The sequence below is a fragment of the Coptis chinensis genome, chromosome 3 (genome assembly GCF_015680905.1).
Source record: "Coptis chinensis isolate HL-2020 chromosome 3, ASM1568090v1, whole genome shotgun sequence".
Taxonomy (NCBI): Eukaryota; Viridiplantae; Streptophyta; class Magnoliopsida; order Ranunculales; family Ranunculaceae; genus Coptis; species Coptis chinensis.
This window is the reverse complement of record NC_141458.1, coordinates 30,178,269-30,196,532: the sequence shown is the minus strand read 5'-3', so window position 1 is coordinate 30,196,532 and position 18,264 is coordinate 30,178,269. Positions and strand designations below refer to the sequence as shown.

The following is an 18,264-nucleotide window of genomic DNA, read 5'->3' as shown; positions in this document are numbered from 1 at the left end:
TTATTTTGAAATGCCCTTTTCTTTTTTTGTTCCAATACCCATTTCTCAAACTATTATGCAAGCTTATAATAGTTCAAGTCCTTGTTTGGTGTCCAAATCTACAGATCTTGTTACAAACACTAATGGTGAGTCTCCTTCAGGTACTGCTTCATTTAGTTGATTTGGAAAGTTAATTGTTACTTATAGGGTTTAGTTAGGGTATTGTTTGCGGTTAGGTTTCATGTATTATTATTTTCCAAATTAGTGCTTGTTTGATGAAAATGAGAGTAGCCCAAGTTGTTTGGTTGTACTAATTGTTAGAAAGGTCACTGCTTTCTAGAATTTCAGGGTTTATAGACCAATTAGATCCTGTTTTTTATACCATTTATGGCTGAAGTCTTAAAGACCTATAGCCTGCAAACCAAATTTTGATATGAAATGCAAGCCTGAAAGGTGAAATCGAAATGATCAGTTGTTTTTCAGATCAGTGATAGATTTTAAGCTCACTATGTACGCTTGAGTTGCTTGTGGCTTTGTTCAATGAGCTAATCTAAAGTGACAATGGAAATATTTGTTCAATTGATTGTAAGATGGATTGCCTTAGCAAAAAAACAGATTGTAAGATGGATTGGTTTGTTTAAGAAAGAAAATGCATTTGTGCCCCTTGGTATTGTCAATGTGGTAACATGTTGAACTGGTTTAGTAGTGTCTTTTAGTTAATAAGCACACTGAGTATTTTGCTTATATACATTAGTTTTTCTCACGGGTAATATCTGATTATGAGTGTTTTGAACTGCTGATGTTTGTTAATGGTAATATCATGGTAATATTAGTGTCAGATTTATGTGAACTTCATAATAATTGAATCTTGAATATATTTTTTGTTTTGAAGTTCAAAAAAAAAAATTGTGTTATGTATTATCAGGTTATTTTGAAGGTTATTTGAAGGTTATGTATTGTCAGGCTATTTGAAGGTTATGTCTTGTCCTTTATTTGAAGGTTTTGTATTGTCAGGTTATTTTGAGAAGGTTCTTTGCTCTAGTGTAGGTTACTCTAGTGTAGGTTATCTGTGTTATGTATTGTCAGGTTATTTGAAGGTTATGTATTGTCAGGTTATTTTGAAGGTTCTTTGCTCTAGTGTAGGTTATCTGTGTTATGTATTGTTAGGTTATTTGAAGGTTATGTATTGTCAGGTTATTTTGAAGGTTATCGATGTAGGTTATTTGTGTTATGTATTGTCAGGTTATTTGAAGGTTATGTATTGTCAGGTTATTTTGAAGGTTCTTTGCTCTAGTGTTAAGGCAACAAGGCCTTGCAGCTAGTTTCCTAGTAAGTCCCAAAATAACTAGAGTCCTTGCAGCTAGAGTCCTATGTTCTAGTGTTAAGGCAACAAGGCCTTGCAGCTAGTAAGTCCCAAAATAAGTAGAGTCCTATGCTCTAATGTTGAGGCAACAAGGCCTTGCAGCTAGTTTCCTAGTAAGTACTAGTAAGGGACCCAAAATAACTAGAGTCCCTAGTAAGTAATAAGTAGTAACAGAGCTAGTTTTACAGAATCATTTTTGTGAAACAAATAACTAGAGTCCCTAGTAAGTAGTAACAAAACCAAAATCATTTTTGTTTGTCAGGTTAGTTTTAGAATACTACTACTATTAACAAACACAAACACCCATAGGCTTCTCCTCCTTCTTTTTTTTTTGCCTCTCCTAGACAACCTGTCAAGTTTCAATCAATATATATTAACAAGAAAGCTTGTAAGATATATATTAAGCATTTGAAATTAGTTTTAGAAATCATTTGAAATTATTAAGCATTCTTGAAACTAAGCATTTTATAATTCTTATAATTTTGATATAGGTGAGGAAGAGAGGTAAGGAGGTAGCTATTGAGAAACCTGGGACTAAGAGTGGGACAACAAAGAAGGGTAAAGAGACAGTTATGAGTGGGACTGCTAAAGTTAGCAATGAAGCCAACCAGAAAGCCAACCAAGTAGCAGCTGCCACCACTGTAAGTTTATGAAATAAGTTTTAAGTTTATGAAACAAGTTTGTTCAATAAGTTTTTTTCTAAGTTTTGAAATCATAAGTTTTAGAAAAAAGTTTTTAAGTTTATGAAATAAGTTTGAATTTTGATATAGGTGAGGAGGGAAAATAAGGCTCCCTCATCTAATGTAGGTGAGGGCACGCCAATTGTGTCAAAGAGAGGTAAAAGGGCAGCTGATGATGTACCTCAGGGAGTTGGAGCTTCAAAGAGGAAGACAGGAGTAAAAGGAAGAAAGGATCATGTACCTGAGGGAGTTGGAGTTTTTACAGCTGACGGTGGAAACTCTTACTTGAAGGTAATGCTATTTTACAAACTACTTTGCATTTGAAAGATTTCCATTTGAAATGAGGTAGTTGTTTTACATACTTCATAAACATAATCTAATATTTTGTCCTTCTTGTGATAGATGTCAGCTACTGGAGCACCTATTCTTATAAATAAAGCAAAGATTTCTGAAGCAAACAACAAAAGAAAAGGTAGACCTCCACTTCCCAGACGATCTAGTAAAGCTCTAGTTATTGGTTTACAGTTAAATCAAGTTTCAAGTGAAGCTCAAGTACATAGCAGTCAAGGTTCAATAAGTGCATCTAAAGAAGTTTCAACAACTGCTTCCAAACAATCACTGACAACTGCTTCTGCAACTGCTTCCAAACAATCACTGACAACTGATGCAGTGGCATCAAGCAGAAAGTCTAAAACTAGATCTGCAGCTGCCCTAGAAACTCAACATCAAGAAACTCACCATCAAGCAGTGGCATCAAGCAGCAAGCCTAGAAACTCACCATCCAAGACTAAGCAGAAAACAGCTGCTTTGACTGTGAGAACAAGAGCAAATTCCAAACCTAACACTAGATCTGCAGCTGCCAAAGCCAAAACTAAAGTTTGAAGACTTGGTGATGCAGTACAGGCTCTGGACTTTTTGTTGGGCTTTGGCGTAGTCAGTCTTTGTTTTGTCTGTTTCCTTTTGTAGCATCTTTTCCTTTTGTTGGTGTATGATGTGATGTGTAAACACTGATGTAAACACTTGGTGTATGCTGTTATGTAAACACTTGGTGCTTATATTTAGGTTTTTTTGTTGTTCAGTGTCATGTTATGTACAACATTGATTTTCTAACTTTCTTTCAGTTATTGTATGCAGTGTATGTTCAGTGGTTCAGTGCTTATATTTAGGTTTTTTGTATGTTGTGTTGTTCAGTGTAGTGTATTTTCTAACTTTCTTTCAGTTATTGTAAGCACTAAGAAACAACTAACAAACAAACACCAAGCAATAAGAAAGAAACAACTCATCTTTGTTGTTAGAACTAATCAAGTACCAATACAGACTCCTTCCACTACTACAGATAGTACACTCATCTAAATTAACAAACAACTCAAACTAATACAGATCCTTCCACTACTACAGATAGTGCACTAATACAGACTCATTCCCCTACTACAATACCAAGCAACTCAAACTAAATTAACACTGAAACTCAAACTACTTCCACTACTACAATACCACAAGAAATGACAGTGCACTCAAACTCCTTCCACTACAATACCACTGGAAATCACATTGCACTCATCTAATTTTACAATGAAACTGAAACTCCTTTGCCAAACCATCGTCCTCAATTTCAAATGTAATCTTCACTTTTTTTATCTCTTTTGATTTCATCTCTTTTTAAAGATGATGAAGAGCTGGCTGGGAAGAGCTTGAACTCTCTGCCGACTCAATGTTGTTCATTAACAATTCCTTATACCATTAGAAATCACTCCCGCACTCGGTGCAATTCACAAATTTCTTGCCTTCATTTTCATTTTTCTTTTTTGATGTGTTAGCCTTTCTAACCCCTAGGCAATTTGCCTTTCTACATCTTAGACTCTCCAAAGATACCATTGACGATGCTCTCGCGTCTTCCAACCACTGGAAGTCTCTACAAACGCAGCATGTCAAAAAAAAATTGCCCAAGAGAATGGCTTTGGCAAGACTGTTTCAGGATCCTACTTCCGCCACATTTTTTAAAACAACACGGTGTCGATAACCAACAACAATTGTTAGGCGAATGATTTGACTCACCACACCTATTACAGAGATTTCCAATAGTTGACATTTTCGAAATTGCACAAAATCAAAACCCTAAATTAAAATACTAACTAGAAGACTTATGAGATAATGAAGGAGATGGGGTTTGTTTAAGAGACAAATGAAGGAGACGGGGTTATTTCTTCAGGTTCACAAGTCCAGAAACAAAAAAAATGGAGAGATGGCGATTTAGAAAGAACGAAAAAAAAAATTCACGAGTCCTTGAAATTTTCACAAGTCAAGAAATTTTCACGAGCAGTCTTCCTTGAAATTTCAAGTGTTGTCCATTTCAATACCAACACCCCATCTTCTGTTAGCACACATAAGCAGATGTTTGTACACATAGGCAAATTTTCTAACGGAAATACACCGATGGCCCAAACTGATATAAAAAAGAAAGGTCATGGCCCAATTTGCTTAAAAAAATGTTCTTGGCCCAAATTGATAAAACCAACAAAGTTCATGGTATTTTTTCTTGCCCATATTAGGCGTCTTCTTAAAGTTGTATATGCAAGATTGGGGGAGTACGAAAAAACTTCGGAGTAGAATCAACAGTTTCAAATGGTATTTAAGAATTGGGGATTGGGTGCTAATGTGCTTCGTGCCAAAGTTGACCTTGTTAAGTTGAATTTCATATTGGGGACGCTTTATGACGCCATTATTATAATTCTTATTAGCAAGACACATGAGGAGACTATGACTAGAGCTATAGCACTTACTGCAATTTCAGAGGCCCTTTATAACCAGAAAGTGTTTTGAGCTTACAGAGGCGGTTTGATTTAGAGTGGTTTACTTACAAAGTCTTAATAATAGTAAGATTTGCGAGTCATTGAACTAACCTCAAAGAATAATTAACGGGAAATTGGAAACTGGATGTAAATGTAATGAACCAACCTCAAAAAATAATTAACTAGAAAAAGGAAAATGGATACAACTACAATGAAATAACGTTAAAGAAAAATTAATGTGAAATCAGAAATTGGATGCAAATGCATTGAACTATATAACCTCAAAGAATAGTTAACGGAAAATTGAAAACTAGATGCAAATGTATTGAACTAACCACAAAGAATAATTAATAGGAAATTGGACGCTTGATGCAAATGCATTGAACTATATAAGCTCAAAGAATGATTAACGGGAAACCGGAAACTGGATGCAAATGCATTAAAATAACATTAAATAAGAATTAACGGGAAATCAGAAATTGGATGTAACTGTGTTGAACTCACCTTCAAGAATAATTGACGGGAAATCAAAAATTGGATGCAAATGCATTGAGCTAACCTAAAAAAATAATTAACGAAAAATTGGAATTTGGATATAAATGCATTAAACTAATCTCATAAAATAAAAAAAAAATAACGGGTAATAAAAAACTAGATGCAACTGCATTAAACTAATCTTAAAGAATATTAACGGGAAATCGAAAACTAGTTGCAAATGCATTGAGCTAACCTCAAATCTTAACATATACACTATCTTGGTGTGTATTATCTAATCTCCTATATATTTGGTGTACATCTTTTGTATATATTCTCTTTCCTAGTATAATTAGATTTCCTTCTATATATCAATTATTGGTGAGAAAGTCTCTCAACTTGAAGAGAAAGTTTTCCTTTTTTTTACTTGTAATACATTTATAAATATATTGAAGTTTTATGCCTCACACATTTAAGTAAAGACACCAAAATCATTTTCATTCTTTATATCAAAGCATAATTAAAGAAAAATTAGAAACTAGATGCAAATGCATTGAATTATCCTCAAATAATAATTAGGGTTAGTTAGACTTACACTCTCATTACTAATTGCAATTAGTGTTACCAAACCCTCCCCCCCCACCCCCACCCATTTTCAAAAATATTAGTGTTATGATCGGAAGCATGGCACTCCTAGATGTTCAATCAAACTAGATATAAGGAAAGCATATGATACAGTGAGCTAGGATGTTATCTTAGCGATGATCAAGGTCTTTAACTTTCCTCCTTCTATGTTTAAATGGATAGAGATGTTATCTTAGCGATGATCAAGGAAAGCATTGCAACCCCTTCTTTCTCAGTCTTGATCAATGGTGCTCTGGAAGGGTTCTTTGAAGGCAAGAGACGTATACAGCAAGGAGATCCTCTATCACCATATCTGTTTGTTCTAGTGATGGAAATTCTCAGCTCAGTAATAATGCAGAACATCAACAACAAAGCCATATCTCTTCATTCAAAATGCAACAGAATGAGACTGTCACATCTAGCTTTTGCAGATGATGTTCTCTTGTTTTGTAAGGGTGATTATGCTTCTGTGAATGCTATTAAAGAGTCCTTAAAAAAATTTGGAGAAGCTAAAGGGTTAAATATCAACAAGCACAAAACATCTTTATTAGCCAGAGGGTTAAATTATCAAGATGCTCTAGCTTTGGCTACACTCTTGGGGGTGGAACTTGTAAAACCTCCGGTGAGATACCTAGGCCTCCCACTCATCTTTGCAAGATTGGGAATAAGGGAATGCCAACCTCTTGTTGAGAAGATCACTAAGAAGATTACAAACTGGAAATCAAAATTGCTCTCTCATGCAGGTAGATTGCAATTGATCAACTCAGTTCTTATTTCTTTCCACACTTATTGGTCGAGAACCTTTATTCTCACAGTAACTGTTCTTGAACAAGTGGAAAAGATATGTGCTCAATTCCTATGGACTGGTACAACCATAAAGAAAAGATATTATCAAGCATGTTGGAGTACTGTCTGTCTACCCAAAGATGAGGGTGGATTAGGAGTTATGAATTTACAAAGGTGGAATTCAGGAGCATATTGTGGTTTAATCTTCAAGTTGGTGACAAGAGAGGACACCATTTGGGTTGATTGGACTTGGAAACAACATATTAAGGAAAAAAAAATTCTGGACCATGAGTATACCAAAAGACTGCTCATGGACTTGGAGGAATGTTTTGAACTCTAGAGTGGTTGCAAAGAAGTTTATCAAGTATGTGATAGCAAACGGGGAAAACACTCTTTTATGGCATGACATATGGTGCTCTAGATCTCCTCAAATCCAAGATGTAGAGGCTGTGGCTGCTTGGAATTTTCCCCTGAACTATAAAGTGAGTGTTCTCATGACTGCTAGTAGTTGGAAAGAGGAAGTGCAAGGGCTGCAAGCTATAACACTGAAGGATAGCATAATGGTAGTGGAGATAAATCAGCACTTGGACAATGATTTCGTAGTCTGGACACCACACCATAGTGGTCTTTTCTCTTCCAACAGCGCATATGCAGCTTTGTCACCTGAACGAGAGAAGAAAAGATAGTGTAGAATGGTCTGGGGACGTTGGGTGATGCCACGTCATTCCTTCACCACTTGGCAGCTATTTTCAAACAGTCTCCCTACACAAGACAGGTTAGTACGAAAGAGAATTATTATACAGTCTGCCTGTTGTCTCTGTTCCTCCAGTAGAGAATTCTCTACCCACTTATTCTTTGAGTGTCAATATTCTAAAGACTTCTTCTTAAGAGTAAAAAGGCTGTTGGGCATCTCGACTGATAACAGTAATGCAAATTGTGAATGGGCTTCCTTGTTGAGGTTGTGCAAAATACTAGAGGTGGGCGAGATATATAAGGTTTTCTTTTGTGCATCGGTTAATTTCATTTGGAAGGAAAGGAATGACAGAAAGTTTCGACAAACTTCTAAACCATCAGAAGTAGTGTTTCACAAGATGGTACGAGACTTAAGGAATTACCTGCAAGTCCTAAGGGCGAATGTCAGAGACATTGATACTGTTAGAAATCTTTTCCTCAGGCTTAACATAACCACTCAGTTCAAGCAGCAACTGGAAACGAATTGCTCCTGGACTCCTCCAATGGGAAATAGAATTAAAACAAATGCTGATGGGGCTTTGAAAAACAATGGTCCAAGTCATTGGGAAGGTATAGTTGTTGCAACTTTTAGTGGTGGCAGAGGTCATAGATCAGTGATATTCCAAGAACTAAAGGCTATTTATGTGTGTTTGGAGAGATGTGTACTTGAAGGATTTACTGAGGTAGAAGTGGAATCAGATTCCATGAGAGCTATTAATGTTATTAACAAGTTAGAGAAACCCCCATGGTACTGTAGAGATGTGGTGGCTGCTATTGAAAGGAAAAAAATTACTTTTAGTTACTTAACCTTTTCACATGTCTTTAGGGAAGTGAATAGGGTAGCTAATTACCTTGCTGGAGTAATCCATAATCATGAGTTGAATATTACAAACTTTGCTAATCCTTTAGATTTTGCTTTACAAAACATTGTAAATGAGGATGCAAGTGGAAAAGTAACACTAATTGCAACTAATAAGTGGGGGGTAAGTCTAACTAACCCTAATAATTAATACGAAAACAGAAATTGGATGTAAATGTATTGTACTAATCTCAAAAAATAAATAATTAATGGAAAATCAGAATTTGGATGCGAATACATTGAAGTAGGTACCTCAGCTCAAATTAGAGATAATTGGGTTAGCCAAAAAAAAAATGTTGATGAAAAATTAATCGCTTTACTAGGGATGTGAGATTAATCAACGGGTATGCGAATTCTATCCGGCTAGCTTAGATTCCTATTTTGTCGAATTGTGGAAGTTCAAATTTAGATTGAAAGTGACTTTGTCGAATTCATGGTTTTCCCTTGTCATCCAAATCAACATCACAAGAATCACAAATTTAGTGTACATGACAAAGAGGTACAAACACAGTGCCGGTCGTAAATGGATTCGCACATCATAATAATTAGCCGAATTCATAAAGACTATTTCCTCACTTAAGGGAACCGGATTAAGACTACCTAAGAAAAAAGAAATACCACCAAAGAAAGAATAACATCAAACCCATGTACCATCAAAAAGAAAAAAAAACATCAGACCCATGTGAAGAAGTAATTGGCCGGGTCGGAGTGTAGTTTGTATGATTAGAAGTTCATTGGGCTTTCTGGTTCACTGAGCGTTGCTATGGCATTTTCAATCTTTAACTTCAACTGATCTTTCTCCTCTTCATCAGCCTGAACAAAACATAACTAGTAAACTGATTGAAGGAAAAGGTTGCTATACAAATAATTAGAAAAGACAAGGTCAGTTAATACATAACTTTGAATGCTTACCTACATTATAGACTTTCATTAGCAAATTAAAGCAAGATCAAGGCATAGTTGCAAGCTAAACTATTTTAATATGAAAAAATGAAACTATTTCTTATACGGTCAATATCATTCTATTCAACAAGTCCGTGTGTATAAGTGTATAACATACATGATCTTGATTAGTTTACCAAAAAAAATACATGATCACTGTACGTACTGGCACAAATACCCTTTTATACACAAAGTTATTAACTCGCACCACACCATTTTTAAGTTCACCCAACACCAAAGAGCAAGTGCGACAGATAACTTGTCCAAAGGACGAAAGTCACAAACGTAAGACATGGGTACTTCCAGAGTTCCAGTATTCGTTGTTACTTGTTAGTGCCAATGATGGGAGGGTGGTTTAGTAATTACGAAAATTGATGAATGGGTAATTTAAATTGTAGTATGGCCGGTTACTTACCTCAACAAACACTGTCTTCAAAAGCTTGCCGGATAATGAAGTGATATTGGCCGTAATGATTTTGAGCTTCAATGACTCAAACACTTCACAGAGCTTCACCATAGTGTCTGTTTTCTTATCACATGTTAGGCTTATAAACAAAGTCCTCTCTCCCACATATGTCACCCTAAGCTGCAAAATTTTGTACACAAATGTTAAGCAACAGTTTGACTACTCAAACTATAAAATTAGAGTTGTATATTACTTCGATCAACTTACTTCAACTATATCAATTGAAGATGATCTTGATCCACCAGACTCAGAACATTCAGCAATTCTCTTTTTCTTTGGTTTCACAAAACATTCATTCTCTAGATCAATATCAGAAATGGGATTCTTCAGTCTTTCAGCTTCCAGTTCTAATATCTCAGCTTGAATCACTCTTTCTTGCCCATGTAATTCTTGAATGTACTCGATTGCGTCTTTAATGATTGATGCCTTGTCCATCTAAAAGTCATCACATCATCACACCAAAAGAACAATTATTGAACAACTCCATTAAATAAATCTGCGCCCATGCCATTATTATTGTAATAGATATTAGAATTAGATATTATAGTAACCAATAATATGCCATTTTCAATTCTTTATAATGGAGTGGTTTATGTACCTTGCTAATGTTAGGGACCACTGCTCTAAGTGCAAAGAGTCTCTCATTGAGCTTCTTCCTCCTGTTTCTCTCAGAAATAATGTTCTTAGCCGCTACTGAAGACGATGCTGCTCCATCAGGTGAACTCGAATCATAGTACCCGGAAAAAGCTTCATCCCATCCCCAACTGCTTCAAAAGAAAATCAATCAACATACCCTTAGCCCCTTGTGATCATATTTGCAACTAGAACATATATCAACTAGTACAAAGATCGAGTAACAAATTTGGAGTTGAAATATTGTTAATAATACCTGTCAAGTTCTTCAGCCTGGAAAAACATTTTTGTTTCCCAATACTGGTTGTAATCTTCTTGATCCAAGAATTCCATGTTGTATTTGTGTGTGTGCGCGCGTGTGTATAATTGTATATTGCTGCTGTGTTGTTTAGAAGAGTAAGAGGGTCATAGCCTCATATGAATGCAATATAGTATAGCTTGTGTGGAGAATGTGATGGAATTTATAATTTTATAGGAAGAGTGAGTAGAGATGCTCTAATTGGACAAAAAAAATTTGGCACGAGGAACTCACATATATTATGCCATTATGGTTTGCTTGGAAAGATCATGATTCAAAATCTCGATGGAATGGTATATGAGACGCGTATGACAAAGACCTCTTTCTACTGAAAGTCTGAAACTAGATTTTAGCTGAGGGTACGGTGTTGACTTTGTTGTGACTTGTGAGTTGGTTCAGTTGGACACGTGCCCCTTATCAAGATGTTATTCACACCTTATTAATTAGATTCCCACTGAGGATGATGATTGTACAGTGCACTGTTAAGTTGAAATTTCGGAACCGTTGACGGGACTCTTCTCCATGTCCCTTGTGTTTTTAGTTTTGTGTTCTGACCAACAGAATTAGCCCCATTCCCAAATAATGTGATGTTTTTCGATGAAGTTACCAGTCAACAGTTTGTTTACTGTGGCCAACCATCCTTATGAACCTGTTCATTTACATTTTTTTTAAAAAATAAATGAAGGACCTGTTCATTTGGCGGCATGGCATGCATTCACAATTGGCATTCACACTGGAGAAAGACTACAGAGTACAGAGAGTCAATGATGCGTAGACTTGGGTCTTAACCATTGCTCATTAATCTTGACTTTGTTATTTTCCTTTTGTTCATTAGCTCTTCCGAACGTACACTACACTACTATTCACAAGATAGAAACCACTTTCGTTTCATTCAACACCACTTTGATATTGTTCAAATCCTTCAATGCTTACTTCTGTTGAGAATGATCTTTTAAAAAAGCTTTGATAAGGTCAAACTTATTGATGCATGATTAGTGGTATCATTTGCCACATTCACCATATATCAGGTAAATTGGTGACATTTGAGTTTCCAAATCCCGTACAAGACGTTGGATGTTAGAACAACTCCCACCATACTAGTTGCATTCAGATTAATGTGTGGGAAAAGTCACGGAATTTCAAAGAACAACAACCACCTGATCTACGAGTTTCACATAATTCTGAACCCCATTGGCAATCCAAATATATGGCATGGGTTCCTAAGTCACAGACTGAATTTGAAAAAATTAGAGCATGACAAGGAGATTAAATTGGTATTTAAAGAAGTGAGATATATTAGGACAAATCTACGTAGTATATTGTAAGAGATATCTCACTAGACACGTAATGTGCACAAGACTCACATATAACGACTCTTTCAGCACAGTCCGACCCCAGACACGTGGATAATTTGTCATACTTGAAGCTGACTCCAGGCACTCACCATACTCAAAAACTCACATATATATCAACACCACCGACTCGTCACTCGGCTCCACCTCTTGACATCATCACCTGCAATTGTCATCATTACTATCGTTATCCTTAAACCTCATTCCCGCCGTAATACATGAACCATTACAGTCAATCACCATCATTACACAATATGCCAGCTAAGACAAGCCTGAATACCTATGGCTACTACTCACGTGTCCCTTGTGAAAGGATGTCATTCATCTCGACCGCACACCTGTACTCATCAGTACACGTGTCACATTCGATGCACACTTCCAATGCATATAGAAGTCACCTCTAAGAACTATGTGTGGCTTGATTCCAGTCTGGTTATTAATCCTAATATGAGTTACTAACTCAACCTTCACTACCATTTCCAATACACAGATTGGATACGTAAGCATCTTCATCTTCATGAAGAGTAGCCCTCAACAACAACCAAAACCATCCCCTTTTCTTATCTTAACTTTATAGCTAAGTCTTAACTTGGTGTAATGTCCTAATAATGCTTTAGGATAAATTTAGACATTTACATTTGGCTCCGTCTATAGTTGATTCCATGAGAATCTGATAACTCACTTAGCTTTACCCCCCCTAGTGATCAACATTTTCCATCCACGTTTTCACTATGGAAGTTGAGCCACCTCCCCTTACCAACGCCGCTGAACTTGCTGATCAGCTACGGTCACTACATGAGCAGTATGATAACTTTAGAGCTACTCACCCTGGTCCACCCGCCACTGGTTCTGAAGCAGATAACTAAGCTGACGCCGCCACCTTAGTCGCAGCCCCACGTCTTCCCACTATCACTGATCTACACGGGAGCAAGGACATGTCCCAAGCCGTTCTCTAAACCCTACAGAAGTTCAACGATTCTCCTTTCACTAAAGAAATCCAAGAGACAGTTGCCCCATTACACTTTCAGCAACCCAAGTTTACGATGTACGATGGCTCTTTGAGCATATCAAAAGCTTCCTTCAGCGTTTGACAATGTACACTCACCTGGATGCGTTACTGGGTCGCCTCTTCTCATCCACCTTTAAGGGTCCAGCTCTTAAATGGTTCTTTGACCTGCCTCGCCACCTATATCACCAATTTCTACACCTTCAAAACACTTTTTGCCCAAGAATTCTATCACAATCGCGCCAAGCAACCTACAATGGCTACCATCTTCAAAACTCATCAGCGACTCTCTGAACCACTCGAATCCTATCTCCACCACTTCAAAAAGTTGTTTTGTCACTCGATCACACTGCACCCGAGTCAGTCATCATCATTGCCTTTCGAAATGGTTTGACACCCACTTCCCCACTTAGCCGCTCTTTACTACGAGGTGATCCCACCACTTTAAATGTTCTGTACAAAAAAATGGGCAAGTACATCAAGTAGGAAATCGACCTTGCAGCCCTAGTAGAATGAACTGAGCATGTTGCCGCTACATCAGACCACGACCCACGACCCAAGCACCCCAGGGACCCTGATAGTGATCTTTATACTAGTCAGCCTCCACGACCTCCACCCATCACTCGCACCCAACCCCGCATTTATACACCTCTTAGCCAACCTTTGTCCTACATCTACAACCGCTACCAGAACACCAATTGGCTTAACCCCGATGTTCAACCCATCAAAGAAATTCCTGACCGTCCCTATTGTCAATTCCACGACATTCACTCTCATCCTACTGACCAATGTCGTGGTTTGAAGAATTACATCCAGCACCTGATAGATCACGGTAAATTAGCAGACTTTGTGGATTACCCGCAAGACCCACTTCAGCGAATACTGCAGGTCAATCCTAATCGTTCCTAGTCCCAGCTAACCAACATAATTGACTACCCACTCCTATGACTCATCAAGACAATGACCATGTCATTCACACCATCATCCAAGCAGAAGAACCCGCTCCAGCCTACTCCCATCACGACAAATGACGTCAGATCGGTGACAAGAACCACTGTTACAGCCTCACCCATACACGAGCTTCCACCATCCCCCCTATCAAGGGACTCAGTCCAGCAATCCTCTACTTCACAGATGATGACCTCAACAAAATTTACACCCCCCCCCATAATGATGCACTCGTCGTTTAGTTGCGCATCAAGGGTGGCAGCGTCCACTGTATCCTCGTCGACCCCGAAAGTTCCTATGACATCCTTTACTACAACACTTTCAAGCAGCTTCGTTTGCCTAATTCTATTATAATCCCAATGGTTGCACCCAATTTACGGATTTAACGGTTTGTGCACCGACCCTAAAGGTGATGTCTTACTACTTGTTTCCATCATCGATCAAATAGGGTATGAGGTCACTATGCGCACCCGCTTCAGCGTCCTCGACTTTCCCTCCTCTTACAATGCTATTTTAGGACGTCGTTGGATCCACAACATTGCATGCACGCCGTACCATCTATTTTGCACTAAGTCATCTAATTCCCCAGCCCAAACAACATCATGGAACTTTGAGGCGATCAATTCCAGGCCCAGCAGTGCAAACGCATCAACACCAGCTCCCTCCCCGAAGAAATTCTCTACAAAATAGTGTTTACTCCTCCGCCACCCATCACTCTTGATGGCTCAACTCCGACCCCAGGCCAACCTCCACCACTCGAACTAGGTCAGACTTCCATACCTCCCCCTCCTCAGTTAAACACCAATGGCCATCAAGTCCAGGTCAATATCGGCACAGACGCCAATCCTCGGCATATTTTCATTGGTAGCGACTTAGGTCCCGCTCTTCAAGAGCAATTTGTAAAGCTGGTAACTGCTAATAAAGATGTTTTTGCTTTCTTGTATACCGATATGTCTGGCATAGACCCTTCTATTGCATGCTACAGACTCAACGATAATCCCAAATATCATCCTGTCAAACAGCGACCCCGTACTTTGTCACTTCAATACAAACACCAAGTCCACGATGAAATTGAACGCTTGAAAAAAGTAGGGTTCATCAAACCCGCCATCATGCCCTGTTTGGTAGCAAACATTGTTGTTGTCCCAAAAAAGAATGGCAAAGTTCGCATCTGTGTAGACTTCACAGACATCAACAAAGCATGCCTAAAAGATAGCTTCCCTCTTCCCCGCATCAATCGCCTAGTTGACCCAACATGTGGTCACGCTTTACTTTCCTTCATGGATGCCTATAGTGGTTACAATCAAATCTTACTACGACCAGATGGCCAAGACAAAACTGCTTTTGTTACTAAAGATAGACTCTACTGTTACACTGTCTTTCCACTCGGACTTAAAAATGTTGGTGATACTTTCCAACGACTGGTCAACACCATCTTCAACGACATGATCAGCAAAACTATGGAAGTTTATGTCGATGACATGCTAGTCAAAAGCATAGAAGCCTTTGATCACATCATTCATTTACAAGCTGCCTTTGATCGGCTCTGCCAGTACAACGTGAAATTAAATCCTGCTAAGTGCCTTTTCGGTGTCACCTCTGGCAAATTTCTTGGATATCTCGTATCCAAGCGCGGAATTGAAGCTAATCCTGACCATATCAGAGCAATCATCAATATGCCCACTCATACCACCAAGAAACAGATTCAAAGACTTAACGAACAAATCGCGGTGCTCAACCAGTTCATTTCCAAAGCATTCGACAAATGCCGACCCATTCTGGAACTTCTCCGCAAAGGCTCTCCATACACCTGGAACGATCAATGTCACAAAGCTTTTTCCAACCTCAAGACATATCTTTCCACCCTACCGGTCATCTCCATGCCTGTTAGTGACGAAGATCTCTACATGTATCTCTCCACATCCGATTTCGCTATCAGCTCCGTCCTACTCCACATTGACAATGGAATCGAGAAACTAGTGTACTTTACTAGCAAAACACTACTACCAACTGAGTAGCGCTACACACCACTCAAAAAGGTTGTTTTTGCTCTCCATTATGCTGCACAAAAGTTTAGTCCATATTTCCGGGCGCACCATTTGAGTCATCACAAAATATCTTTTGGAGTAGATACTGAATGACAAATCCAAATCCGCTCGAATTGCGAAATGGGAAATCAAGCTCGCTGAACATGACCTCGACTTCTTACCCCGCACTGTTGTCAAAGCTCAAGCCGTCGCTGAATTTCTCACTGACTTCCCAGTCGAAGACCCATATTTGCAACCCGAATATGAATCTCGACCGCCCCAACCCACAGAGCATGATGTTTGATCTCTCTATGTGGACGACTCCAACAATAACGATGGCAGTGCTATTGGCGTAACACTTCACTCACTAAAGGGCTCCATCATTGAAAATTTTGTCTGCCTAGACTTTGCCACTTCTAATAATCAAGCCGAATATGAAGCTCTCATCGCCGGTCTGCGTACTGATAAGCACCCAAAAATATAATATAAACCATATAGAGACGTTACATATTGGTTAATTATGTGTGTAATAAATGTAAATTAATTGTATTTTCATGCTTTTGCAGATTACGACACGTAATGATGAAATTTCATAAAAACAATTGGCATTTTATCATGAAAACAAGGTGAATATGCTAATTGGAAACAAAGTCTTTTTATCAAGTCCAAAAGAAGCCCATTGGAAGCTTTAAAATATCATACTCAAGCTCATGAAGCCTGGTCAAAATAGTCAATTCTTGGTCAACTTTGGTCAAATCTTGTAGAAAATAAAATCAACAAAACTTCAGAAAATCATATCTTTTGACTCCGAACTCCATTTTGGGTGTGTGACCTATCAAAACAATCAGCGCAACAAGCTCTACGTAATGGCATATAGGTTCAATCAATTCACTAGACTAGAAATTAAAACAGACCCGAACTAAGACAAAGTAAAATTCCAATTACTATTCATCATGATCAAGTGGAAGCTTATGTAATCACCCACTTTCTCCACTTAATAAAATGCACAAACCACTCCTAATTATTAATTTTATAATGGGAATTACTATTCACCCACTTTTACCACTTAGATTTATTATAAAAGTGGATTAATTTGTAACCTTTGGATTGAAAATGTGAGATGTAATCTTGGCCACCCATTTCACTCCTTTGTAACTATAAATAGGAGGGGTGATGCTCTAAATAAAATTGCAATTTACTTGTAATTTGTGGCCTTGTAGCCTTTCACTCTATTCTTCTTCTTCTTCTTCTTCTTCTCTCTCTTTTAGTTTCATTTTTAGGGAAAAAAATCAACGTTTTAGTTTAAGAGCTTGTAACTTGTTAATAGAGTCCTATCTATAGTTTAGGAAAAAAGAATCTTCTTCTTCTTCTTCTTCTTCTTTATTTTCATTCTTCTCTAATTCTTGATTTCCTAGGATCATGAGCTAAACCTCCCTTGTGGAGGGTTGATAAAGCCCATGTGAGGAATCCGACTCTGTTTCTACCTTCTAGTCATTTGTTTAGGGTGTTCAAGCATAATCTTACATCCTATTACAACATGGTAGCAACCGGCCAAATTTAAGGACCTGGGATCCGAATTTAGTAGTGGGTTGCGACTACTTTAGTAGCTCCCGCGACTCTTTTGTAAGATCAGACTCCCATCTTTGAACAATAGGTGTAAGGTTAAGCTAGGAGTTGAAAGGCACTCTCGGAGATGAGGTATTTGTTCAACTCCTCATGCTAACAGGGTGTTCTCAGAGATGAGTTCATCGTGTTAGGGATCACAACATCATCACTCGTTTCGGTCTACCGCATACTATCATATCAGACAATGACACTCAGTTCACTGGCTGTCATCTCTGTGTTATTCCAGAAATGGAAAATCAACCGCGCCTTTTCTGCCCCTCATTATCCACAAAGAAACAGCTAAACAAAAGCTTCCAATAAGTCCATTCTCGAAGTCCTTCTAAAGAAACTTGACAACAAAAATGAACAATGGCCAACGCAACTGGAGAACGTCTTATGGGCTTTACGAACTACCGCTCATACCAACATAGGCACCTCTCCCTTCTCTTTGTGTTTCGGAACCAAAGTCGTTATCCTTCCAAAATTACTGTCATGATCAATCGATCCGAGCTAGTTGAATCCGATCTAAATGATGTAGTATTCACACGCGACGTTGATCTCCTCGAAGAGTGACGTGATCAAGCGGTACTTCAGTTAGCCCACTACCAACAAACCTTGCGCAACTCCTACAATCAGAAAGTCCACCCACAACTCTTCCAAATTGGCGACCTTGTCCTCAAGCGTACACTCGACGACACCAA

General features: G+C 38.2%; 2 protein-coding genes across 3 annotated transcripts; one reads left to right on the top strand and one right to left on the bottom strand.

Moving 5' to 3' along the window:
* Positions 1–6,982: 6,982 nt before the first annotated feature.
* LOC147509098 (uncharacterized) lies at positions 6,983–7,381 on the top strand. Its single transcript, XM_086597713.1, has one exon. It carries the CDS (start codon positions 6,983–6,985, stop codon positions 7,379–7,381), a length of 399 nt encoding a protein of 132 aa, XP_086453839.1.
* Positions 7,382–8,690: 1,309 nt separating this feature from the next.
* On the bottom strand, positions 8,691–10,980 carry LOC147509097 (basic helix-loop-helix (bHLH) DNA-binding superfamily protein). Of its 2 annotated transcripts, none has more exons than XM_086601415.1 (5): positions 10,584–10,980; positions 10,293–10,461; positions 9,902–10,129; positions 9,644–9,814; positions 8,691–9,099 (listed from the first exon to the last, which is right to left on the bottom strand). In XM_086601415.1, exons 1-5 carry the CDS (start codon positions 10,658–10,660, stop codon positions 9,010–9,012), a joined length of 735 nt encoding a protein of 244 aa, XP_086457541.1. In that variant the 5' UTR covers positions 10,661–10,980; the 3' UTR covers positions 8,691–9,009. The 2 variants fall into 2 exon arrangements, with proteins under 2 accessions (XP_086457541.1, XP_086457543.1); XM_086601417.1 differs by having other exon boundaries at positions 10,293–10,458; positions 10,584–10,907.
* Between the last annotated feature and the right edge of the window lie 7,284 nt (positions 10,981–18,264).

Bases quoted from the DNA above. Each gene is read 5' to 3' on its own strand.
- LOC147509097 (XM_086601415.1), bottom strand. From the start codon at position 10,660: ATGGAATTCTTGGATCAAGAAGATTACAACCAGTATTGGGAAACAAAA. The intron at 10,462-10,583 runs GTATTATTAACA...TTTCTTTTGAAG, and splicing joins CAGGCTGAAGAACTTGACAG to CAGTTGGGGATGGGATGAAG. The intron at 10,130-10,292 runs GTACATAAACCA...GATGACTTTTAG, and splicing joins TGGTCCCTAACATTAGCAAG to ATGGACAAGGCATCAATCAT.
- LOC147509098 (XM_086597713.1), top strand. From the start codon at position 6,983: ATGAGTATACCAAAAGACTGCTCATGGACTTGGAGGAATGTTTTGAAC.